This window comes from Juglans microcarpa x Juglans regia, chromosome 7D, assembly GCF_004785595.1.
Source record: "Juglans microcarpa x Juglans regia isolate MS1-56 chromosome 7D, Jm3101_v1.0, whole genome shotgun sequence".
NCBI lineage: Eukaryota > Viridiplantae > Streptophyta > Magnoliopsida > Fagales > Juglandaceae > Juglans > Juglans microcarpa x Juglans regia.
This window is the reverse complement of record NC_054606.1, coordinates 19,618,034-19,644,968: the sequence shown is the minus strand read 5'-3', so window position 1 is coordinate 19,644,968 and position 26,935 is coordinate 19,618,034. Positions and strand designations below refer to the sequence as shown.

The 26,935-nt window shown below is 35.9% G+C and overlaps 3 protein-coding genes across 8 annotated transcripts; 1 reads left to right on the top strand and 2 right to left on the bottom strand.

The window, feature by feature from the left end:
• Window positions 1-2,185: 2,185 nt before the first annotated feature.
• Window positions 2,186-14,261, top strand: LOC121238847 (N-carbamoylputrescine amidase-like). Of its 6 annotated transcripts, none has more exons than XM_041135906.1 (11): window positions 2,186-2,326; window positions 2,705-2,806; window positions 3,343-3,391; window positions 5,833-5,924; window positions 6,082-6,233; window positions 6,312-6,358; window positions 6,475-6,508; window positions 6,757-6,923; window positions 7,211-7,307; window positions 7,435-7,636; window positions 14,096-14,261. In XM_041135906.1, exons 2-10 carry the CDS (start codon window positions 2,721-2,723, stop codon window positions 7,608-7,610), a joined length of 900 nt encoding a protein of 299 aa, XP_040991840.1. In that variant the 5' UTR covers window positions 2,186-2,326; window positions 2,705-2,720; the 3' UTR covers window positions 7,611-7,636; window positions 14,096-14,261. The 6 variants fall into 6 exon arrangements, with proteins under 6 accessions (XP_040991840.1, XP_040991838.1, XP_040991836.1 ...); XM_041135904.1 differs by lacking the exon at window positions 14,096-14,261 and adding an exon at window positions 7,738-7,780 and having other exon boundaries at window positions 7,435-7,618; XM_041135902.1 differs by lacking the exon at window positions 14,096-14,261 and adding an exon at window positions 13,831-14,028 and having other exon boundaries at window positions 2,187-2,326.
• Window positions 14,262-14,421: 160 nt separating this feature from the next.
• On the bottom strand, window positions 14,422-15,828 carry LOC121238845 (histone H3.v1). The gene has a single exon (XM_041135900.1). The coding sequence runs from the start codon at window positions 15,601-15,603 to the stop codon at window positions 14,599-14,601; it is 1,005 nt and encodes a 334-aa protein (XP_040991834.1). The 5' UTR covers window positions 15,604-15,828; the 3' UTR covers window positions 14,422-14,598.
• Window positions 15,829-18,643: 2,815 nt separating this feature from the next.
• LOC121238844 (rho GTPase-activating protein 1) lies at window positions 18,644-26,708 on the bottom strand. The gene is made up of 5 exons (XM_041135899.1): window positions 25,826-26,708; window positions 22,290-22,410; window positions 21,760-21,879; window positions 19,945-20,175; window positions 18,644-19,464 (listed from the first exon to the last, which is right to left on the bottom strand). The coding sequence occupies exons 1-5, from the start codon at window positions 26,263-26,265 to the stop codon at window positions 18,865-18,867; spliced, it is 1,512 nt and encodes a 503-aa protein (XP_040991833.1). The 5' UTR covers window positions 26,266-26,708; the 3' UTR covers window positions 18,644-18,864.
• Window positions 26,709-26,935: the final 227 nt, after the last annotated feature.

Below are 26,935 nucleotides of genomic sequence, written 5' to 3'. Positions count from 1 at the left end.
TTCAGTACTAAAGGTGATGTATATTATGTACCACTCGTTTGTGGCACTTTTATGCATTTATTGTATTACACATTTGTACGTTTGTAAAGTTTTATTAAGAAGATAGAAAACGTGGTCGTTGAATTTGAGTCTAATATGGATAGATGTTGCTTGATTACAACTCGACATTACAAATCTTTAAACTATTATGGATAATGAAAATATTACAATAACTTTTGAGCATGTTCTTGAATCAAACATGTTTTTTGGAATGAAAATTCTAGAAACTTTCATACACCATCGCTAATAATGATAAAATAGAGAATCCAACACAACTTTTTCTTCTATTGTTGGGAATAGAATTTCCAGTGATGTTCAATTAAATCTGCTTGTAGTTAATGATGTGTTGAGTTGTCTCTAATTTCATGATGGCGCTGAATGAAGTTGATAAACTCGTTTGTTGGATTGTGCGACAATTCTGGAAGATCATCGTCAAGTTGATCAAACTCCATGTTCAAACCCTGACTATCATCACGCTCGTCCTCAATGATCATGTTATATAGAATAACACATGCTTTCATTATATTTGTTAGGTTATTGACTTTGAATAATTGGGAAGGTCCACGAACAATTGCAAATCGTTGTTGAAGTACCCTAAAGGCACACTCGACATATTTTCTTGCAGATTCTTGTGCTGTGGCAAAATTTTTCTTCTTATTCCCTTAGGGTGATGGAATCTTTTTCACAAACGTTGACCACTTGGGATAAATACCATCGACAAGTTAGTACCCCATAGTATAGTCGTTGCCATTAATTATGTAATTGACTAGTGGAGCACGCCCCTGGGCAAGTTCCGTGAAAATAAAAGATCTCTCTAACACATTAATATCGTTATGTGAACCGGGCATACCAAAAAATGCATGCCATATCCAGAGATCATATGAAGCAACTGCTTCTAAAATAATAGTTGGTTTACGGATGTAGCCAGAGTACATACATTTCCAAGCAGCATGACAATTTTTCAATTTCCAATGCATGCAATTAATGCTTCCTAGCATTTCTGGGAATCTCCGTTGTTCACCAACAACAAGCAATTGAGCAATATCATTGACATTTGGAAACTGCAAATATTCATCTGAAAAAACAGTTATGATTGTCTTGCAAAATGTTTTGAAGCTTTCCATTGCGGTGCTTTCTCCAATACATATGTATTCATCCACAAAATCTACAATAACCCAATAGGCCAGCATTCTAAGTGCTGCGGTTATCTTTTGCATAGAACATAAATCAAGTCTTTCGGCATTATATCTTCTCTGGACGAAGTAGGGTTCATAAGCCTCTACCTCATTTAGAATATGGAGAAATAGGTGATGACTCATCCGAAATCTCATTCGAAATAGATTGGAGGGATATACTGGATTTTCTACGAAATAGTCATGGAAAAAGGCGCTCGTGCTCTTGAATATGATCACGCCGAATAAACTTACGACGTTGGCGATTGCCACGATGACTCTCCATCAGCCTCGGCATTAATAACATCATCCAACTCATCATCAGATAACAAGTATGTAAGTAATTTGCGAAAGAAAGAACGAGCCATTTGATGAAGAGAGTTGGAGATGAGACTTGAGTTTTTGAGAATGTGAATGCAAGCAGAATGCGTATTTATAGAGGAAAAAGTTACCGTTACATATAAGACACAAAATATTACCGTTGGAGAAAAGAAAAAAAAAGTTACCGTTAGAAAATAGACAAAAAAAGTTACCGTTAGATAAATGACAAAGTATGTGTACTAATCATGGCGAATTCAAAATATTATCGTTGTACTATTTTGCAAAATATTTTATCAGGAATACGCAAAAAATGCACATATTTAAAAAAATTATTATTTTTAATATCGATATTGAATTGAACAATAATACTGTATCTAGAAAAAAAATCGTATAAGTATTTATAAAATGTGATCTTTGAAAAGAAGAGAATAAGACAAAAGAGTTAGTAGTTAAAAATGGAAATAGAAGTGAGAAAAAAAAGTAATAAAGAAAGAATAGAAGAATATTATTTTAATAGAATAGAGAAATGATAGAAAATGAAATGTAGAAAGTTTTTTGAAGATGAATAAAATTTAGGATAAAATTACAAAAAGTGTCATTTTTAACTAAAATTTAAGAAAAATTTTAGGAACCCAATGGGATGCTCTTGAGCGGTTTGCCCAATGAAGTTTCTCTCCAAAATGACGCTGACTCCAAACAAGCCGAGGCCACACTCATTTGCACTGCTGAGCAACAATAATCACTTTATCCCACTTTTTCTGATGAAGCCTCCTCCTTGACGTGTAGAGAAGAGAGTACTGTTTTGAATTTCGTACCGTATCAGTCGTTGGGCCGGTATAGGTATTCTTCACATTTCGTATAAGCCGTACCGACTGGTATGTACCGGCCTCAATTTCGGCCTGTACCGGCCTATATTTTGGCCTTTAATATTTTTTTTTTATTTTTTTAAACTATAAACTTATTTTTTGATCCCTAATTCAATTTAAACTATTTATAATTTATATATATATGTATTTATATATAATTTATTTATATATAAATTATTATTTTAAAATATAATTTATATATATAATTTATTCAACTATCTCAAAACGATATACTAAACAATATTCACATTGAAACATTTTTTCAATGTCTTCCGGGTATTCAAAACATTGGAAGAGAGAGATAGGGGGAGAGGGCGAAGGAATGGAAAAGGGGAGAAGAGTGGTGGTCTCAGCTCTGCAGTTCGCTTGCACCGATGACGTCTCCAGTAATGTCGCCACCGCCGAAAGGTCTCTTTTTCTTCTTCTTCCTTTGGCTTGACTATCCATTTCTCAGCTAAAAATAAAGATTATCCATTTCAAAGTATATAGGGTCTTAGAAGCAAAATTTTCTTTTTAATCTCGCTGTTTACTTACAAACCTATCAAATTCACACCCTTAGTCGAGCACCCGTAATGATAAATCTTTTACGCCGATTTATTTATTTGTTTTTTTCTGTTCTTTTCTTTCCTTTTTTTTTTTCATGCTTTTTGCAGCTCAAGTTTTATTTATTATTTTTTTATTTTATAAATAAAATAAAATAAAATTCTGCCCGCTCATTGTGAAGGTTTTACCCGAGTGGACTTGGTTTTTGTTGAAACGGGGGGTACTCCTATGATTTTTTTTGTTTTTTCATGGAAGGAGCTGTTCTTCCACCCAATTTTCCTTTGTTGTTGACTTAAGTCATAAAGCTCTATATTTATTTGTTCGTTCCGTTTCTTATTATCACCTTTTCATCGTATGTGAGTTACTTTTGCTTTATCGAGCATCAATCTTCTTTTATGCAGACTGGTTAGAGCTGCTCATGGAAAGGGTGCAAACATCATTCTAATACAGGTATGTGCAGTTGGAACCTGTGATTCAGCTTGTGTAGTGTACAGCTCCTTAGAAACATTTCTTTAAGAAATTATCTATCAAACACATCATTGGAATCATACTATGATTTCTGTTTCTTTGTTCTCAGGATTTCTTTATGATTCATGGAAATATATTTTATTCTTCAACTCCAAAATCCTTTCTCCCTTTAGCAAATATGGAAACATTGACACAAAAAGTTGAAAATACTCATATTCATGAGATCAGAGGACATGGAGTTGGTTTAAAAAACTATCAAAACGATCTGATTTATTCATACTTTGTGTCTAAGGAATGTATGGCTTGATGGAGTCTGATTTAACGTATGATAACTATAGTTTTTGCTTAGGCTACTGGCATATGAGCATCTATTGGGTCCTCATCATGTCAATCAAATTGAGTTTTGGTCATTATGAAGATTGTCTAGGAGGGGCATCATTTTTTTTATCGGTTCTAGGAGGGGCATCTTGACATCAAGCAAATGTTGGATTCAGTGCTCTTGGTTTAGTGGCTTGAATCTATGGGTGTCAATGACTTTCACAAATAGTTTATAGGTCAAAATTAGTTCTTCCTTACCATATTTGTAATATTTTTTGTGCATTACATTGTGGTGGCTTGATCTTGGATGATACGTATACCGTTGGTTGATAATTGAAGCACAATGTGTAGAGTAAATGTGGAAAAGCATATGATCACATGCATGTAGAAACTAAAAGTACTTGTGACTTTGCAAAATGTAATGGCTATAAGAGCTGTTGATAATAATGATGCACATAAAAGAGTTGAATTGCTCGCTACATGAATGAAAGAAACATTTTTTTTTTATAGAGCACTTCCTTAATTTCTTCTAGGAACTACTATAGGTCTCAATTTATCTAGTAATTGGATCATTGGAGTTATTGTATTCCTGGCATAAGTTTTACCTCTTTAACCATAGGTATTCTTTCGGGAGTTGTATGGGCAAATGAGGCATCGAGCTAATATTGGAATTGGGATCTGAAGGGAACTTGGGCATATGGCCTGATTGTGACTATGGTTTCTGGGGTCAGATGGAAGGATCCGATTCAGTAGCACATAGCCTTGTGAAATTTTTATAATTATTGTACGATTTTAAGGTCTTCTATAATGCCTAATTCCCAAGGCAACTTCTTAGCATGGCTCTAGTTTAAATTCTTAGTGAGAAGTTAAAATTGTGTTTGAATTGACAATGTCCAAGACATCAAGAAATAAATTGTAATGTAAAAACTTGGGTTATATGCTATGTCAATGTCTGTTAATTTCTGCTGGTAAATAACTGAAACGTAGGGGGAGGGATTTATGTTACTTTGAGAAACATTACTAAGGAGTTGGACCAGCACCCACATGCCCTGTTTTATTGAGATTAGTAAATCTTTGTTACAGCAACTTTTTGGCATGATTTTTGAAAAATCATTGACATCAACAATTTCAAATCATGCATCATATCCGTTATTATTTATAAAAAAAAAAAAATGTGTTTTATCCGTTATTAAATTGGGGAAGAAATTGTATCACCTTTTTTTTTTGGCAAAGATGACATTGTGCCGTGTTTTGTTAATCATGCTTAAAATCTTGTGCTAAACCATGCTTAAAAAAAATTATCTGTCCATTAGTAGCTAAACCTAGAGATGAAGCTAGGGAGCTCCCCTTGGCCCCCGGTGGATTCATCCTTGGACACTAATATCTATCACCACCATTGATGACAATTATATAAAAAGTTCTAAACAACGTTTTGGAATGGGTTCTTCTTCCTCTGAACTTAAGGCACATGGAGTCTTTTATTAATTTTTGGTAAGTAAAAAAACTTTATTGATAAGTGCAAAAGGTTCAACTCAAGTATACTGGGAGTATACAAGAGAGACTCCTATCTAGAAGATAAAAAAGATACTAAAAATTCATGCAAATTGAGTCCGTTCAATTCTATAGATACAATCCAAAGAAAAAGAGTGCCGATAAAGAAATTCATAAATTTCTCCATTGGTAGCGTATCGTCCTCAAAGGTTCTATATTTCTTTCTTTCCAAATATGCCAAATGAGTCAGATGGGGACTATCTCCCACATGGCTGCAATTTGCATGCTTCCACCTAGTTTTCTCCAAGAATAAAATAGCTCCGCAATCCTTTTGAGAATGACCCAAGTCAATCCCCGACTGAAGAAGTCACTCCACTACCTTTATTAGTATTTACAGCTTTGATAACATCAACGAGAAATGTTTGACACGAGTATTGCATGTAGCTAATGTGTGGCATGCAAATAACTTGTAAAAAAAATGTGTGCCATGTGGTGGTGTTTGCCTCAAATTCTGGGACCAAGTATTTTTAATTGTCAAAGTTAGTGTATAAGCTTTTGTGGTGCATAAGAAATTGAACTGGATATGTTTGATACGAGGGAAATGTTTATTTCAGGAACTTTTTGAGGGGTACTACTTTTGTCAGGCACAAAGGGAGGACTTCTTTCAGCGAGCTAAGCCTTATAAGGGTCACCCAACAATCCTGAGGTAAATTCTAAAAGAAGGGCATCTGTTATTTGCTTTACCCTCATGCCATATCCAGTTGGCACCATGTTATTTTCCTTTCGCTCTCCATGCCTTAATCTCAACTTCAAACGCATTTATTGCACTTAAGCTTATTTTATATGTTTATGTTGCTGTGTAGGATGCGGAAACTTGCAAAAGAGTTGGGGGTGGTGATACCAGTTAGCTTCTTTGAAGAGGCTAACAATGCTCATTACAATGCAGTAGCCATAATTGATGCTGATGGTACAGATCTTGGACTTTATAGAAAGTCTCATATCCCAGATAGTCCAGGTATGTAGATGCAGGATTATTCCTCCCCTTGAATCACGTATTTCTAACAATAAAATGATAATAATTTTTTTCCTACAGGCTACCAAGAAAAATTCTACTTTAATCCTGGTGACACTGGCTTTAAGGTGGATGCGTACGATAAGCTTAGTTGATATGTAATACTGCCTCGATATATATAATTCTGGTGGCCTTTTGTGATTGATAGTGAAACTTATAATAATCCTGATACTGTTGGTGACAGGTATTTCAGACTAAATTTGCACAGATTGGAATTGGTAAGAAGTTTAGAGTACATTAATTTTTCGATTTGTGATTTAAGTTTTTTTTAATGTTTGGGTGTGCTCATATTTTTTCATCTACAATTTGCGCAATGCAAAGATGGTGTATCTTTAGTAACTTTTACTGGGCATCGGATGTGCAATATAACCATGCTAACGGCAAACATGCACTTTTCTTTTAGTAATCGTTTCATCTTGCCAGAATTGAGCACAAACTAAAGCTATTAATACATATTTTATGACAGCCATCTGTTGGGATCAGTGGTTTCCAGAGGCAGCCAGAGCTATGGTTCTTCAGGGTGCAGAGATATTGTTTTATCCTACTGCTATTGGTTCTGAACCTCAAGATGAAGAGCTTGATTCTCGTGATCATTGGAGGCGAGTAATGCAAGGGCATGCAGGGGCAAATATGGTAAATTCTTTAACTTGTAAATGATCAGCTGCAGAAGTACAGTAGTTGGCTCTAGGCGGCCTGCGTATAATTCTTGTTCCAGCAACTTCAAATCGTCTAAACAAGTGCCCATCAAACATAAATTTGAAGAACTATGTTACGTTTCATAGCAAATGAAATTTTTTGTTATTATCATTTTGTGCCTCTGTCAAGGACTACGTGATTTTTTTATTAACTTTGCAACAATGTGGTGTTTGTTATCAAAACGCTTCCATGCAAGGGCACTAATCTATTTTGGAAAAATTCAGGTACCTATAGTAGCTTCAAATCGCATAGGAAAGGAGGTAATTGAGAGACAGCATGGAAAAAGTGAGATCACATTCTATGGGAATTCTTTCATATCAGGTACTCTATTCATTTATCTGTTGGCATTATCGAAGTTGAGAGTATGTTCAAGTAACATGACCCTTTGCATTGATGTGTATTCCATGCAATTGTATGTGAATTGGTATATTCTGAAATTTGACTGCAGGGCCTACTGGAGAAATTGTCACGGCTGCTGATGATAAAGAGGAAGCTGTTCTCATTGCAGAATTTGATCTGGATAAAATCAAGTCCAAGAGACATAGTTGGGGAATATTTCGTGATCGGCGTCCGGATTTATACAAGGTGCTTCTGACGTTAGATGGCAACAACCCTAGACTGTGATATCCACCTGTTATTACCTTGTTGAGGTAATAATAAATATAAGTAATTTAACAACTTTCAGTAAAAAGCATTATTATTCTCCTGGATCATAAACTTTACCAGATCTGGCTTTGGGGGTGGGGGGAGTGCAGAGGGCGGAGGAAAACACGAACTAGATAAATATATCAAATGAAAACAAGTAAAATTGTTTGGTTGCCTTGCATTTGAACCTCACTTGTAATATGCTTTATTGAACACTGTTATTATTTGTAGCACCCCTTCCCGTAGGCTAGGAGTGTCACATATTTTTCATAAAAATAAAATCCGGCAAGAAATCTCAAATTTCATAAATAAAATCAGTAACTTATTTTGTAGAAAAAGTCTAATAAAAGTATTCCAAAAATATTAAATGAAATAAACTGAACGAAATTCATGTTATAAAAACATGTTTTATTTTAGAAAGTCTGAACAAAAACAAAAATAAATTAATGCTCCTTCTACTCCTGGCCTGCCTGCTCGTATTCATCATCATCATCACCTGGGTGGTTTAAAATATGAAAATAAACAAAAATGAGTTGAAGACTCAGCAAGAAATCTATCACAACGTAAACATACTAAATATAAGGTTTTTATAAAAACTTTCATGCTGAGAGTTTAAAAATCCTGACTATTCATGCTGATGCTTGTGCTATGCTTGACTGTTTAACTGAATTAACTGACTGATCTGACTGATTAATCTGACTGATCTGATTTATCTGACTGGCCAACACACTTAACTCTGTGTGCGAGGTTGTGCACCGGCCCCACATCCCATGGCCGCAAGGGGAGCCATTGATAGTATTCTGGCATACTATGGTGGACCAGGACTGAGTTCGTGGCTTGCACATCCACCCTGATACTGAACTGCATTGGTACCATGCATCTGAATGGCCATCTTATTAATTGATCTGATCTTATCTTTCACTTGGATTTAAGATGGCTTACGTGTCTTATACACATGAGATGCATGACATACTATATACGTAATCATAATTTCTGAATTTAAACATGATGTGGAATGACAAAATAGCATGCTATGCTGGATGACATGTTTGCATATGACATGAGTGGTGCATAAAATAATTGGCTAGAAAGAACTGGCTTAAATACTAATTATCTATAAACTGAACTGTGATAATCCTAAACTTGTGATCAAATTACTTACCTCGCTGCGTGTCTTCTTGAATAACACTTCGTAACTTGAGATCTATACGAAATAATAACTATCACTAAATTGGTTTGGAGACACGTACTAATATCTTACTTAATTAAATTTACAATCTAAAAGATAGTGTTAACAATTCAATAAATCCTAGTATCTAAATTACTAAAAATACTAATTTATAATTTAGATGAATACTCGAACTATTTTTAAAATAATTCATAAAACTTAAATTCTTAAACTAAGTTTTATTTCTTAACATAATTATTAAATCTTATAAGAAACCTAATAAATTCTATTAAATATTCTTAACATCACAATTTTATTAAATTCTTAACATAATAATTTTATTAAATTCTACTACATAGACAAATGAATATTAATAAAATACTCGCAAAACATCCTTATAAAAATAACCTTTGACTACTATATTTATTTAAGAAAAACTGACTTTTAAAAATGTAAAACCCAATAAAATTAATAAACTGTTAATAAAATAAAATCAAATACAAATTAAAATACAAGTTCATTTAAAATAATTAGAATAATTTCTGTAAAAACATACAACCTGGCCCATAACATAATACTGTACTACATGAGCCCAACAAAAATGAGCTCATACACACGTGCAAGGCCTAGGGCCCAAGGCTCATCAAAAGAACCCACGGGTTCAACAAGACCCGAAACGCACGGCTTAACACAAGGAAAATAGGGAGTTCGAGAGAGAGAGAGGTTCTGCAAAAGGTGAGCTCACCGAGAGGGGGGCTGAGTGCGACGGCGGCTTCGGGTGGCTGGGAGAGACCAGCGATGCGACTGGGAGTTCCTAAGGTGGTGCGGCACCGAGTGAGGGAGAGAGAAAAAGAGTTTAGAGAGAGAAACTGTTCTAACTGAGAACTACCGAAACCAAAATAAAGGCTAGCGGCGGTCGATGTCTTACCGGAAGGGAGTGGGTGCGCTGGGGCTGAGCTATTCGACAGTTTCTGGTTCCACGGGTGGTGCTCCGACGCCCTATGGTGGTCGGCGGTGGTTGGGAAGAACCTAAGGCTTAAACGGCAGTGTTTTAGTACTGAGTATTTCAGAAGCAGATGATTAGGAGTGGCTCAAGAGTTACTTCTCTCGTACGAGGTAAGTGATATTTATAAGTGTAGAAGATAGAGGAAATAAAAGGAAACCTTAGAGGAGTAGAGATGTGCATGTGACTGAGAGTGTAGACGTGTGGAGTGGAAATCGTTACTCACTAACAGAGTCGGTTTCCACTAGAATTTAAATTTACTAAGCTAGGGATAAGGCTGAAAATAAGGTTAGGATTTCAAATCGACAGAAAGTGGGTTCAAACCTACGGGTTGGAGGTTTAAAGTGTTTAACTAAGAGGCTAAAACCAAAGATAAGGTTCGGTGGACATAGAGAAAATAAACTTTAAATTTCAAACCAAACCTAGTGAACGTAAATCTAATGTAATATAGAAAATCATTATTAAAAACAAACTCTAGCAATTTTAAATAACATCATAAAAGTAATTATATAAAAATATAAAGTAAATATAAATTCTGATAAAACTATAATCATAATAACAATAATAGAAAAAACTTTTACTAAGAAATTTACTGATATACCCTAAATCCAAGACTAATATGTTACATTATTAGTGTTATTAGTATGTCAGATATGCAAATCATACAATTGTTCTAGTATCTATTAGGTCTGTTCATTGATGATATAAGGCATTTTTGGTGTTTATATATGTTGGTAAGATCTGAAGTGCCGGACTAACTCCAAGCTTATTCTAATTCTTTTACCATCTAACCCAAGGTACGGGCTCACCAAAAGTTCATCCATGCTGGATATATATAGTTCTACTCCTTCAGCAAAATAATTTAAGAACCGATAAAATCAAGAGAGATAGCCTGAAATATGGATTTATTTCTTAGAGGAAATCGTCAATATTAGCTGTACCCTAAGGTATTGGATAAATTTAAAGATGCATTCTACCTAGCTGATAGACGGGTTCAATTGCAATGATACTCGGGTGATTGGCTGAGCTGTTTTGAAACAACAGAATGGCAGGGTTAGATTAATTCTATCAGCAATAAGTAGGGCTCTTGTGAGGATTGGGACTTTTCTAATTCTTTGTCCAAATTGAAGGATTCAAGTAGGAGAGAGAAATACACAATATTAAATGCTTGTATGAGGTTCATATTGCCCAGAACCCTTTGTCGGGCAGCATTAATGCTGTTCTCTTAACTGGATCATGAAATATATATATCTCATCAAGAAAGGTGTAGATTTTGTAATCTTCCGAAGAAATGGGACATATTTCTTGTACCATATCTGGTGGACAACGATCTGGTCACATGCCAGATCTTTCTTTGATGCACTAAAAAGAGCATATTTTGCAGAGTTTCCTATGCCATTGGCCCATGTAAAGTAATACCTGCTTCTCTCTCTACCGAAATGCCTTCATTACCCCATATCTGATCAGTGGAATTCTTCTCCAACACTGTTGCCTCCCCTCCAAGAAGGGGGAGGCCATATTTTTCTTTTCATGCCCCCCTCCCCTGTCCTCCATCACTTTCATCTTCTTTACCCTTTCATTCTTTCTTTTCATCTTTTTCTCTCCCTCCTATTTGTTGTTGATCACAATATCTGCTGATTTCGGGACCCCTCAGACCACCATGCAAAATCTGAAAATCTTCCCCGACCCCCTTTGCCCTAGCCTACACCATTCCAACTGCCACATCCTTAGTGTGTGTGCTATACACACCACAGCAATGTGCGCATAAAGTCCTGCAGCATTTTTGGTCAATCTTGTGTTAACCAGCTCTCCCCTATTACGGGCCCAATTGATTAAGACTTGGAAATGTAATGGTTGAAGAACGATTGTAAGGGATGAAGAGAACAATCTGATTTTTCGAGAAAATCAGCACCTCCAATTCGGCAAACAAAAATGCTTCTGGCCGATGTCTCCTATAAAGTGGTTTTATTGGAGACCAATAAGAAGCTGCCACGTAAGCCTTCCTTAATTCTCACTTTGGACACGCATAGCAGGTGATTACATGTATTATTCTCCTTTCTGCTCGAAGCTCTCTCTCCCAAAATCCTCCCGATGTCGCTGGGGGCTTTCTCTCTCTCATTTGATCTGGAAATCCCTCCTAAAACTGAAATCCCTAATCTCTCTCACTCCTTCCCTCTCTCTCCTTTGATCTCTCTCCTTCGATCTTCAAGAAAGCAAACAGAGGCCAAAAAGCAAACAGAGGCCAAGACAATACAACCATGTGACCTGCAATTTCTAATATCTACATGTAAGACATCCCCTTGCTCTCGCTGTTCAGTCCCACCCCCACGTCCTTTTGGTCTTTACTTTATGCAATATTTTTTCTCTCTCTTTTTCTTTTTTCAACAAGCAATCCTAACACATTTTCAGTTTTTCACTGACTCTTTGTTTTTTAAAAGTAAAAAAACAAAAACAGAGAGAAATTTTCTTTATTAGAGGTCTGCTGCATCTGTATCTATATTTGTGTCCACTTTGGCCTTTTGTTTTGGCCTTTGCGTGTTTGGTTCTATCTGCATGAGTCATTTTCATTGATCTTTAATTTGTTCTTGTAAAAAAAAAAGAAAAAAAAAAGAAAATGCTATATAAGTCATAGAGACGGGCAAAGTAGTGCTGGTAGAGAACAACTGCATACTCACAGTCTCCATCTTTCGGATTAAGAGACAGAGAGAGTGAGAGAGGCAACATGAGGGTTTGGGTTTTCTCGAGAGGCTCAGGAGAAAGAGAGAGTGAGAGAGCAGGGAGAGAGGGAGGCTTTGATGAGAGAGCAGAGAGAGAGAGAGAGAGGGAGCAGAGAGACAGAGAGAGTGAGAGAGCTTCGGATCAAGAGAGCAGAGAGAGAGGGAGCAGAGAGAGAGGGAGGCTCGAGAGACAGAGAGAGTGAGAGAGCTTCAGATCGAGAGAGCAAAGAGAGGGAGGCTTGAGAGACAGAGAGGGTGAGAGAGGGAGGCTCGAGAGACAGAGAGAGTGAGAGAGCTTATTCTCTATTTACGCGGTCGGCATTTCACTCATGATCTCTTGACGTGGCAAGTTGGCATTGGTCTCCGATATATAAGGTTGATAGGAGACACCGGTTATAAGTTATTCTCTTCGGCAAAAGCCTTAATTCATTTTCTGTACCCGTTTCCCACGTTGTTCTTACATTATAACAAAAAGTATTCAGCAAAATGGAATTTAAAGGAAATGACTATCCTGCCCTAGACCCTGATGGCATGGGCTTTGATGGAAAACAAATAAACTACAAACTATTAATTCAAGACCCAACATAACCTTATTGACCCAAAGGCTACGACCCAACCCATTAAGTCAACCCTTCATTCCAGCTCGTCATCTTCTCTCCACTTTGACGCCAAGACTTCATCTTTCAAACAGGAATAAATATAGATATCAGTCACTGTTGAGAGCAACTATTTTGCACACATGATGTGGCATCATCTAGACCACACATTTCCCAAGTCTAAAAAAAAAAAAAGTAGAGAACTAGAAGCAACCATGTAGTGAGTGCAAAGTGTGCACTACTACAGTAGCTTCTTTCTAGCATTACTCTTCAAACAGCCTCAACCTCCCCCCTCCCTCCCTCCCTCCCTCCCTCCCTCCCTCATCCATGCGTGCCACACCAGCCTTCTCCCTGGATTTTACTCCATCACCCATGAGTTGCCCCCACTGCTAGCACGTGCAACATATGCACTGTGCATCTTTTCAGTGCGTGTTCCCATGAGCCGCTCCTTCCAGCGATGGCTCTGCAGATCAGCTTGCTTTCCTTGGTGCAGCTTACCTTCCTTGGTGGATAGTTAATGGTGGCTTCGTCATGGTCTAGTTTACCTTGTCCCGTCCTTGATGGTCATGCCTACCTGTTCCCATCCGCATTGCTCCATCTCCCTAGATGGCAATTTCAAAGCAAGTTTTTGTATGTTTTGTTAGCAATATTTCCATCTGGATCTTCAGAGGATTTGGATGCTCAAGTTTACCTTACTTTATAATTTCTTTTGCAGTCTCAGTACCATCATGCGCGAGCCCTGCCAGCAACATCAATGCTGTTTTCTGCAGTTCCTTCGCTTTTTTTTGCTTTGTTATCATATTGTGTAATTTATGCTATATTTGTTCTGGTTTGTATTCTCTTATTACAAAATGAACAGTGTATATTGGTTTAAAAAAAAAAGAAAAAGAAAAAAGAAAACTTCATTTCTACATATCCTCACTGTAGTTGTTTATACTTCTACATATCCTCACTGTTCTTTTGATCTTTCATTTCTGAAGGATGCAATGAATCTATGAAGGATTTGATATGGTGTATTAACATCGATCGTGGCGTAAGAAATTGTTACATCGGCACGTACGCTCTCTGATTTGCATGGATACAATTGATCAGCATTCTAAGATCTTATAGCTAGCATGATTAATAAAATGGCCTATAATGCAAGAATCTTTATGTCATGATATGATTAGTGGTCAGCGATTGCGAGATGCAAAAGAAAACGCCCCCTGGAATTACCCTTGTTTTTTTGGAATGGTAACACCTGAAGTACTGTTGAAAAAAAAAATCTAGCAGCAAGAATTTAAGAAATAGGCTGAAGAAAAGAAAATTTACTCTCGAAAAGGCAACGCCACTTTTCTTTCATCTCTTTATTGGAGAATAACAGTTTGGGGAAGAAAAATACAACTGTAGAATCCACAACTGCATGGTTCTGCCACCGGCATCAGCTAAGGAGGCTTCCTACCTATGACGAAACTCATGCGTCAGACCTCACGTTGTGTTGCCTTCAGCCTTTTTTTCCCTCTTCTCCATTTCTTACTCCATTATCGTCTTCCTTGCCATCTTTGTCGTTTTCACCAATGTCATCTAGTTCTTCATCCTCCTCCAAGCCCGCCTCTTCTTGACCTTCTTCATCCTCATCCTCTTCTTCCTCTTCCTCTTCTTCTTCTTCTTCTTCTTCTTCTTCTTCTTCTTCTTCTTCATCATCATCATCATCATCCTCATCCTCTTCTTCTTCTTCTTCTTCTTCAAGAATCTCATCCTTCCGCTGAACAAACTGCAACTTGAGGCGCCCATCTTCTCTACATGCATGCAGGAACTCATGGGTGGGAATCCTCATCTCCTTGAGAACAAACCTGCCGTCTTGCCTGAAAGACTTGAAGCAAACCCAAGGCTTCCCACTCTTGCTGATTGAAGAAATTGGAGGAGGGAATGCCCCACCCCTTGTCTTCGACCTCCTGAAATCACCACCTTGATTCTCTGATGCAAACTGATGCTTTGTTATACTTATTTTCTCCTCTGGTTGTTGCCGATTATCCTCGCTCATCTCACTCCTCAACTCCTCAACATCATCTGAGCTTTCAAACCCAAGACCCTCAGTGCACAGCTGCAGGCTGTCAGAGTTCATTGATGAGAAGTTGTCATTGCTTTTATGATGACTGGAGTACTTGGTCGAGGAGGAGTCTGAGAAAGAGTCCCTTGACAGGTTCTTGTTTTCATCCCTCTCAGCTGAACCATCACTGGTATTGAGCTTTCCGGCCCCGGTTCTTCCCAAAGTTAAGCCTACCAAAGACGAAGACGAAGATGGTGACAATAATGGAGTGGGAAGGCATGATGGGGATGAATCAGAATTCTCTTTGAAATGAAGTTCACCAAAGATCTCTGTGAACGATGGCTGTTCAATAGGTTTAACAGGTTTAATCTGGTTCCAAGAAGAGAGTGATTCAAGCAGTGTTGGGTTTTCTGGCAATGGGTTTTCAAAGATGTGTTGGAGACTTCCACATGCAGCCATGGCTTGGCTCCTTGGTTATCGACTTTGTAGGATGTTTGTGAGAAGAGAAAAGACCAGAGAAAAGGTACTGGTGAGAGCTTTTTGACGGTGAAGACAAGAGGGAGGGGGGGAAGAGAGGAGAAGACTATGATGGGTTGAAAAAGATCAAGGAAAGGGTGCTGCTATTAAACCAAGGGCTATTGGATTTTGCATATCTTTTTGTTGTTGGTGTAGAACAAAGATGCGTGGCTATGGTTGTTGGTCCAGATTTTGGTGGTTATAAATTTCAAGTAAATTCAGCTAGATATATAACTTCCTATTCAATGAGTGGTTGGTTTTCATTCACAGAACACCTAAACTATTGAGTGGAGGTTCCCCACGTTAAAGATCAAAAGAGAGGTTCTTTAAGGTTTAGGGAGGAGAGAAATGCTCCAACTCCATTTTTTTTTTTTTTTTTTTTTTTATCACCATCCTTTCACGATCCTCTAATATTACATTAAATAATTGAATAATGCTACTATATCTCATCAATTTGCTTGTGCATTTAATTTTCTTTTAATTTTTTTCTTAATGGTTAAAGAAGTGACTATTAGTGTATTTGTATTTTTTTTTATTTTTTAAAAATATTTAAAAAATGTTTGAAATAAAAAGTAAAAAAAGAAAAGAAAAGTACAATTTACACTAGGCAGCACAATGAGTAGGCACCTGCATGCGGTAGAATAGCACCGCTCTAAATACTTAGAAGATTATTTATCATTCATTACTTATCATCCAATCATTAGATGCCACATAAGGAAATATTAATGGATAATAATTAAGAGAATTGTGGATAGAATTTTTTTTTTCACAGAAATAAAAATCTTTAAATTGATGTGGCCATAATTTATCAAAAAAGGATATTACTATCTCATATACCATATTTTCTTAGAGAAAAAAAAAAACCAATAAATCATGCATAATCATAAGGGTGAGATAAATTGCTTGTTGTTGAAAATTATATATTGTCATTTGTCAGTATCCAGGGTGGGGCAAGTACTACAACATTGCTAATTCCCTGTCAAGTTTTTCCTTTCACAATGCTTTTGATTAAAAAAAAAAAAAATTATAATAAGAACAAACAAACCTTTTGGAATTTCAAATCACATATAGGGTGTGTTGATGTGATTGGTTAGAAAATATACAGTCATAGGCCATCGTGTATATATATATATATATATATATTTTTTTAATTATCTAATATTACAATATAAAATAATAAAAAAATAATAAAAATTAAAATGATAAATATGATTATTTATTATTTAATTATCTCTGTATTTTCCATCTCTTGGATAGCAACACCCTGGACCCTGGTTATCGGAATCTTGGTTGATAAACCTTGTCCTTCAATTCATTGAAACCATCCTTTTATTTATCCCCACTTGTTCACAGATGATTGGCAGTGACAGGTCCCAGCTAGGGATAGTCTCCCAAAAACTTTAGATTTTGAGTATCTTAGCAATTCAAATATAGGTATAATTTAGTTTTACATATAAATATAAATATTATAAAAAAGACAAATTTACAATTTAATGTAACTTGATAAAATATGTTAAATTAAAAATTTAATTTTTATTATAAAATAGATTAGACATATTCATATAAAGATATATCAATTTATAAATCTATTTTTTTAAAAAATATACATATAGATTTAGATAAATATTTTAATTATAAAGAGATCACAAAATAAAAAAAAAATTATAAATTAATATAATTTCGTATGATGGTTAATTTGATAGCTGAATCAAAATATGTAAATTTATAAATTTAATTTTGTAAAATATCGTCGCAACACTTGTCGTATATTGAGTACTTTCTCCGAGTGTGGTGAGCTGCAGCTAGGTGTTCGTATAATATTGACATTGTCGAGTATGCCGCCAGTTTCGGCTGTAATTTTCATTTCCTGAAGCACGAAGGAATATTCGAATCGATCCTTTTAACACGTTCCCTCCTAATCTGAGAAAAATGTCTATTTCTTCGTGCGAAAACAAGCATCGATGCTGACTTGGCGGATTTGGATTTAGAGAAAAGATGATATAATTTTAAATGAAAAATTAAAATTAAAAAAATATATTATTAAAATATTATTTTTTAATATTATTATTATTTTAGAATTTAAAAATTTTGAATTGAAATTTGAAAAATTGAATTGTTTATTATATTTTATGTGATATTTAAAAAAAAAATTATAATAATGAGATTAGATGAAATGAAATATTTTTTAAACCTAAACGGCTACTTTTTTTTACTACTGTTTCCTTCCACAGCCTCCTGATTCCTGAGTTTTGCCTACTTCTTCTGATTATCGTATTTCATTTTACTTTTCCAGAGCAATGGTAGTCATTTTCTTTTATCTCCATTTCGTGGTCCCAAACTTTCCACAAATCTGAAGGAAGGTCAGAATCTTTTGTTTTTTGTTTTAATATTTATTTGAATTTGAGTTGAGCCTTTTATGTTCACGAATAGCTAATTTATTACTTGTGCCAGTTCCGACTTGTTCACAAATTACTTAATTTTTATAAAGAAAAATGTTAAATATATTTAAAAAAATTTACTTCTCCACATGTCAGTTATTGATATGATAAAAATCATAAAACTTGAATTTCAAAAGAAAACTAATAAAATGAGTCTTGTAAATATATGTAGTACTACTCTTTTACAAAATATCGTATTATATTCTATTTCATAATTTCATCTACAAATTTTCATAAACCTAAAGTTTTGTAAATATCTTAAAACGTATGAATAGAATTAGGTTCATATGAATTGTATTGTTTGATAATCGATTATAATTTTGTATTCACAAAAAACTCATTTAATAGATGAATTAAGCCAAATTCGAGTTTGATCGAGTTGATTTGGAACTACTTGTTGGATAGTCTCATTTATTTATATAGTAAAGGGAAATGAGTGACATAAAATTTGAGTCTTTCCATGAACTTGGAAGAACCAAAGAAACAGGAAATTTTGCTAAAAAAGAAGACTAACATAATTAAGGGATCGGTCATTCACAGGCAGGTAAACAAACCCAAGAAACCACATAAATGAAACAACAGTAACAGTGTTAGTATGAGAATAAGGAAGTTTTCTCCATGAAATCAGAACAGGTCAAGCAAACCACCCAACAATACAGACAACATACAATGAGCAATTCACAAACTTTCCCTAAATTCCAAATCAACCAGACTTACACTGAACTACAATAGAATCAATTGTAGTCCAACTGCTGTTGAGTTTCCTTCACCTCCAGGCTTCGAACCGCTCTATCCTTGAGTCTATGCGACTCAGATTGCTAATTCCCCTGGTCTTCTCAACAGACGTGGTTCCAGGAACTACAGGTTGCAGACCACATTTTTTCCTTGGCCCCTTTCCAAAAATTGAATTACTTGATTGACCAGTCTTTACCTTTCCTGCATTATCTTGAACTACAGCGATTGCACCATTGATTTCACCACCTTCGGTTTTCGTAATGGAAGGGTCAACTTGAGCTGGAGTCTCAAAAAAGCCATTTCCATCAGAGTTTAGTTTCTCAGAAGAAGTCAATAAACTTTCAGCTGCTCTGTCAATCGTGTTATTGTTTTTATTAGAGTTGAGGGAAATTTCAGAAGCAGGTTCTTCAGCAATGAATGCTTGCTCTATCTCATCATTCTCTAAGCTAATATCTTCCAGGCAGGTTTGTGAAGCGCCCCAGTTTCCATTCTCATCAGAAGGATCTAAAGGGCTAGCAGAATAAGGCTCCACCATAGAATCTTTTCTTTCTCTTAATGTTTTTAAGATCAGGGTCTTGAGGAAGTTCATCACTTGGACTGCATACATCAAGGCAGTCAAAGGATCTGCCATCTGCAACAGAAGAAGTAAAAAATACCTGTCATTCCACCAACCATTGGATAAATCGGACCTCCGCATTCCCATGATACATTTCAGTTTATAGGGAAATGATAATAAAAAGGATGAATTCTTAGGAGCTGTTGTAGGGATACGTTGTAGCTCTAATTGCCAATCTCCCTCAAACTTTTATCATTACATATCATTTTGACACATGACTTGATAGTTAGCAGGTAACATGACATCACTAACATGGAAATGAAAGGGAGAGACCTCTTTGTAATCCTAAAATACTCAATAAATAAATGGTCCGAATATGGATGCATTTAAATGCAATTGGAAACATGCTTCTAGATTAGGTCCCATGGAACGCAAGAAGCTGATTTGATTTAGAGGGAAGCTCAAATGCCTTCTTAGAAAGAAAGAAATTTATAGTCGTTGTTATGAGCTTGTGCAAATTTTCTGGAGTTTAAGAAGTGAGATTATTAAACTCACCTTAGTCATGTTTGGTGCAAAAACCATAGCAATGTTGCGTGCATCCATCTTGTTCAGATGTTCCTCTTGCACAACATCAGCCATCAAGTTGATGGTCCAATCCAGTAAAGCAGCTTCAGTTGGGGGTAGAAGCCTCACAAGTTCAGCAGAATCCTCTTCTGTCTGGCATTGCATGACCTGCTCGGGTGATAGGGAATCCAAAACCCCAGTTGGGAGTTCCCGAAACCAAGCCTGAAAGATAAATATAAGTCAGTAAATACACCTTTAGTAGTCACAGGCCTTAACTCAGTTATCATAGGGCCATGCATCGACATTACAATCAATCTGGAATAGGCCAAACACTATTTCCACAGTGACTGTTGACTGCACTTGACATATATTTGCTTTGAACTTGACATATATTTGCTTTGAACTTGACATCCGTTAGATTAAGTGTGATAGCAAGACTGATCAAACATGAGTAAAACAAGTATGATCAAACTTCTCTCCCCCCGTTAATTATAATTTCAGGGGCCCCAATCCCTTGTTTAGGTCCATACATGTCAAGGAAGAAGACATCCTCCTTAATTGGTCCAAACTTACCCCACATGTATATATGTTAATAATATTCTCCTACCTTTTATGCTTTTCTTGTTGTATTCCATAGGAGGGCCTCTGTCCATCCAACACAGAAAGTGAAAGGACAGAAATTGTGGCATAAAAAAATAACCAGTGGCAGTAGAAAGACTGGTTGATATTTTTTTGTTTCTTATATTTCTTGGTGAATACTGAATGTATATTAGGTGGACAATGAGCCTTTCACAGATATGCTTTTTACAGTTTCTCAAGCATCTGGAAGGTAATCTAAAATTCCAATCAGCAGCCTGGTAACTGCAAGAAGATTTTTAAAGTCAACTTAGACCATATATTATCATGAACAATTTTCTTTTTATATTTCAACAATAAGTTTGTTGGGCAAGTGGTGCGTTCTCTAATGTTGGTGTTTTCTTGATAAATTTATACACAACTGATTGAAAATTATTAAATTCAAACTAATATGATATTTAATCAAGAAACTCATCCTTCGAAATTAAATCTTAGAAGCCTTAAAAGAACTGATTTTATTTCTATACACTAAATTGCTATTTTTGGTTAAACTGCATAACTTATGACAGACAAATCCTAAACTTAACAGTTAACAATATCCAAAATAACTAAGAAAGCCAACAGATGTTATAAAAAAGTAGCTTTTTTCTAAACAATTACAAAAATGGATCCCAACAGGAATTTTAGGTTTTGAAAAAAATTTACTTTTACAAAAATGCATATTTATCTAAATCACTTTTTGCTCTCAAATGCAACGAAAAGTGGTATTCAACCATGGAATTAATTATGTTGCTTTGTTTAGTAACCAAACAAACAAGGACCACCGTTTTACAAGCATTTGTATATTATATTGCATTCTGTTTTTAAAAGAAAAACTTAGGGCTTGTTTGGATACATAAACCATCCCATCTCATCTTATCATTACAACTTTCCCAAATTTTCACACAAAATATAATAAACAATTCAACTTTTTCAAATCCTAAAATAATAATAATATTAAAAAATAATATTCTAACAATATTTTATTCAACTTATCTAAAACCATCTCATTTCATCTCATCTCACTATCCAAACGAGCCATTAATCTGCCTATTGCTAGGAGTTGCAATTTTTTAAAATAGCTCTTATTTTGATCAACTCACTTCAGCATACTCATAAAGAACTATATGGCATACATGATGCCTACAAATGGTATCTTTAATGAACGCTAGTAGAATAAAAATGGTATACCTTGATAAGTCCCGCCAAACAGTGTACATCAATGCCTTCTGGTACCACTCCTCTATTCAGTTGATCCCTGGCAAACTCCTCTTGACTATTTTCTGCAGTGATTCTGAAAACGCCTTCCGCCTAAACTTGTAAACATGATAGTTTGAGGAAGCGTCCACAAAACACAACTCGACATGCAACAGCATAAATAACAAAAGGCCGAGTCACGCAGAAGTCAAACCACTGAATTTACAAACTTCTTTCGATTTCCAACTCAAGTTATTCAATTCTCAAGCTGGTATGTAGAGTACACCATCCACATCACTTAAATGGTAATATTGGATTTGTAAGATTCAAATTTTAAAATTTATCTTCCAAATCAAATTATGCCATGTAAGTACTTTACTAGGTGTGCTTCACGGCTTGAGAATAGAATTTTTCTTCCAATTATTGCATGTGGTCAGACAAATCATGTCCTGAATTTAGAGTCGGCATCATGATGTTAAAGAAGAATCAAGATGGAGGAAAAGGGAAAGAACAAGGTGAAATACCTCCAGGCCACCTAGTGCATACAAGTTTTTTTGCATTAGCAAGAGAATGGACGGCACGCTATTCCCTCTAGAATCAAATGACAACTGCATGGATTCCGTGGAAACTCCGAAGACGGTAGTACTACATTTGAGAAAAAACAAGTCAAAGGATAAGCATAATAGAGGTCGTACCAGTTAAACAATTAACCAGAAACTCATCAAAAAAGGTGAAAAATTAACATGCTTTAAAGCTTTGAAGGAAAAAAGTTATACTATCTAATGTGATGCAGATGTCATCAGAGAGTTACATGAAGATTCTACAATTTAAGAGAAATATGAAATCTTTCTGAGATGACAGACACTACTTGGAGAGTGCTTGTATTAAAAATCAAGATGACGATGGCTGGTATTGTTTCCAAAATAAACCAGTTAAAACATATTGTAAAGGTTAAAAGGCGGAAGGTTCAAACCCTATTTTGGTGCCAAAAAAATGCCGAAGGATAGATTTTGGCACAATATGGATGGTTGTTGCTTTGGAAATCCAGGTGTGAGTGGTGGTGGAGGCATGGTGAGGAAGAAAGAGGATAGATTCTGGTGGTTTTTCTTCCTACCATGGGGAAGGTACTAATACTGTGGCTGAGGTAAGAGCCATCCTAAACAGTCTTAAGCTGTGCATTCAACAAAACCTCTGGGAGGTTGAAGTGGAGTTAGACTGATATGAACCTGTGGGAATGGAATCCCTTGAACCCACAATCAATTTGAAAACTCACCCAAGAAAGTCAAAATCAAGCTAATGGAAAATTTAGACCCGTTGAGGAAAAATGATCTTTAAGACTAGGTCCATCTTGGTGCCTATTATAGACTCTTAGGTGGTGGTTGGATGGCTGGAAGGAAAAGGTTGCTGCCCCTGGTATTTCAGAGAGTTGTAGGACCAGATTGATAACAATCAAAGGTTATGAAATTTATCAGTTAAACATATTTTTGAGAAGTTGATCATGTCGCAGACAACTTGGCCAACTTAGGAGCATTGGAAGAGTTGTATTTTCAATAATTGGGATGAAATGACACGGAACATGCGACGTGCTTTGGTACTGGATAGGGCTGGACTTCCAGCTGTAAATGATTTTAAATTGTATAGGAATAAAATATTTGATAATTCTTTTTTGTTTTTTTTTGGGCACCTTTGGTTTTGGGTGTATATATATGATGTAACCCCCAAGGTGTATGAATGTAACTACGGTATTACTCCGCCAAAAGGGAAGGCTACTAATAAAATTGTGGGGTAACATCCTCTTTCTCAACAAAAACATTTAACAATCTGAAATGCATGTGTTTTAATGAAAACACCAATCACAAGGGATGCTCCTAAATGGATATAAATCGGTAAACTGTATATTATGTAACCCGAATTCCTACTTTGGGAATATGAATAACCTACATAGTGTGGGTAGGTTATAAAGGTAGTCATGGTTGCTAGGTCTCATATTTACTACTTATTAGGTGAAGCTGGGTTATATATGTGATTCTTGGGAAGTTTTAAATTGACTAAAATTTTTGGATTATAGTGCAAATGTAGTAAGTGCTTTCCTTGGGCCCTTATATACGTTATCAGAGACATCTGGTGAGGCTGGCTGTGTGAAACTGGAGCACTGCATGATATTGCCTTGAGACATCAGAAATTTAAGCGGGGGAGTTTATGACATCCCAGTTCCAAATTGGGAGTATGAATGACCCGCATAAAGTGGTTAGGTTATAAGGGTAGTCATGGGTGTTAAGTTCCACATTGGCTATCTACTAGGAGAAACATGCTTTATAAGTGATTCTAGGGAAGCTTCAAATTCTCTAGATCTTTTTTTTTTTTTTGAAAAGTAAAAGACATTTATAGCAAATTCTCTAGATATTTATATATGAAGAAACAAACATGCAGAGTCCATCAGACATGTACAATGGCAAGTTGGGAAAACCCTTTTATGAGAAATGATAGTTTCAGTCATGAGTGCGCAAGTGCCATGCAATCACTTTGAAAAAAATGAATAAATACGGGACCCACATGAAAAAATAATAATTTTTTAATAGTGGACTTCACTCTTTTTCAAAGCGACTGCACGGCGCTTGCGCACTCCACAACTGTATGCAACATTACTCTACTTAATTTGTGTGTATATATTAGTGCGTCTGAGTGTATATTAAGGGCTCATTTGGATAGTGAGATGAGATGATTTTAGATGAGTTGAATAAAATATTGTTAGAATATTATTTTTTAATATTATTATTGTTTAGAGATTTGAAAAAGTTAAATTGTTTATTGTATTTTGTGTGGAAATTTAAGAAAATTGTAATGATGAGATGGTTTATGTATCCAAACGAGCCCTAATGCTCTGATGATTAATATTTGTGTGTAAAATAACTACAAGAATAAGATAGAGAGGGGTCCTTGTTTGTCAAAGCTGATTTAACCAACGCAAAGGGAAAATTATTAATCAACAGAGAATTAGTAAACATTCCATTAAACAACTTCAAATAAGAAACACAATCCAAGCAATTGCAACTAAGGCTAACTTAGCTACCCTCGGGAAGGGATACTACCTCATTGCACCTGTTTCCCTAATTGGGAAACTCAGCTCTCTATCCCATTGTGAAGGCAGACCAATTTGAGATAACAAATAGTAAAAAGAGCATACACTTGGTAGCTGGGGAATCAAAGCTGGAGAAGAAATTGATATAGCAAATGTCATGTGGTATGGGGCAACTTCCCAATGGTAAGTTGTTGATAAACTCCTGATATCATGATTTGGGTTTTACTTTGTTTGGCCTCCCAGTAATTTTATTTTTTCGCATATATTAGATTGCATTCACCACAATTACCAAAAAGTGCGTTAAACAACAAATAAACATAAATTTTTTTTGTAAATTGCAACAAAAAAGAATGTGTTCTGTAAATCGCAATAAAAAAGAATGGGGGTTCTGTAAATTACTTATAAAAAAGAAATAACGAATGGCTTCGGTAAATTGCAACCAAAAAGTTTTACAATTTTCGATTTTACAAGTTGGAAATCGATTATAAAAAACTAAAAAGTAGGCCACAAACATACAGGAAAAAAAGAAGAAGGGGGAATTCGGCAATTGAACAACACAACCTCACAATCTGAAGAATTGATGCCAGAAATCACTACAGTATCTCCGATCAAAAACCACTACAGTATCTGAAAAGGAAAAAACCCAACAATTACGCACACCAAATTCACAATCTCAAGTTTGTATTCCACGACAAGTAAGCACCGTAACCCAACCTTCCCCCACCACAACCCACCCAACAACAAAAAGAAAAGAAAGCAAAAAAGAAAAGAAAGCCAAATTCCACGAACTATGACACAGAGCAAAAGGAGCAAATTCACAAACCTAGAAATTGAATAGCAAAACCCATCAATCAAAATCAACCAATTTTACCGATTTAATACTAAATGAGCAACTAATAATAATCGAATCAAGAAAATTACACCCACACATTCCAACCAAAAATAACAAACAACCAGAATTTACAAAACCCCAAAATGTACCTGGCACTGGGAGACCTCCTGGGCACCTCAGGTTCAAATTCCACAGGCAATCCCAAGAACCCATTAAACCTATCAAAGGTAACATGCGCGACATGGCGCACCTCAGTGGGCCACCCGATCTCCATGGCACAGAGCTCCCTCCTGTCAGTATTCTTACAAGCAATCAAAGATTTCCTGAAAATGGCCAACAGCAATGCCAACAAAGACAACTGATCCCTTCTCCGTTTGTCACGTTCCTCCTCTGCCTCACAGCCAGTTGCTGTAAAATCGCTGTCCTCAGCTACAGAGGAAGAGGGTGAGTCACAGTCAGAGTGATCGATGTCTTCATTTTGAGGGGGTACGCAGGATAAGGAAGAAGTAGGGGAAGAGACTCTTGTAGGAGAAGAAGAAGAATCAGAGAAATGGGATGGGGAATGGTTGAGGTTGAGGACATCAGTCATGGCTGGCAATGAAAAAGGCCTATTCTTGAAGTAGAAAAGAAAAATGTTTTCTTGCTGGTTTAAAAAACAATGGAAAAAAAAAAAAACAAATACTAAAAAAGATTCTGAGAAGGAAAGAAAATTTTCACGGACGGCATTTGGGGTGGTGGAGTTGGGTCGAAGCAAAGGGACTGAAGAATGTGGGACGTGAGTATCATTATCTCAATAGTCTTATTTCGGGCTTCCTTGGAGTTGTGGAGAGCTCAACATTGAACAAGAAGAGAGAGAGAGACAGCAAGAGAGAGAATTGGTAGGAAATTAACAGAGAAATTACAGAGTGGCATTGAGGTGTAGGGAGTAATTATATATTAAAGATTATAATTTTGGAGTTTGCTTCAGTTAGACGGCTACGTATTGGTAGGTTTTAGAGATGACTCAACTTGAATCTGAAGAACCTCTCCCTTCCATCTTTCCAGCATTTTTCCATGAAAAGTGTCTTGCAACTGAAATAGCATCTATGTTAAGTATTTGTATATCTTTTTGCCTTCAACTCCTGTCCATGTGATCAACATAAACCACCTCAAAAAAACCGCTCTCTGTCCACCGACTGCTCATGCCCGCTTTTCTTTCTTCATTTCCTCTTCTCTTTTTTTTAGACTTTTTCCCTTCCTCTTATTATATATTTTTTCTT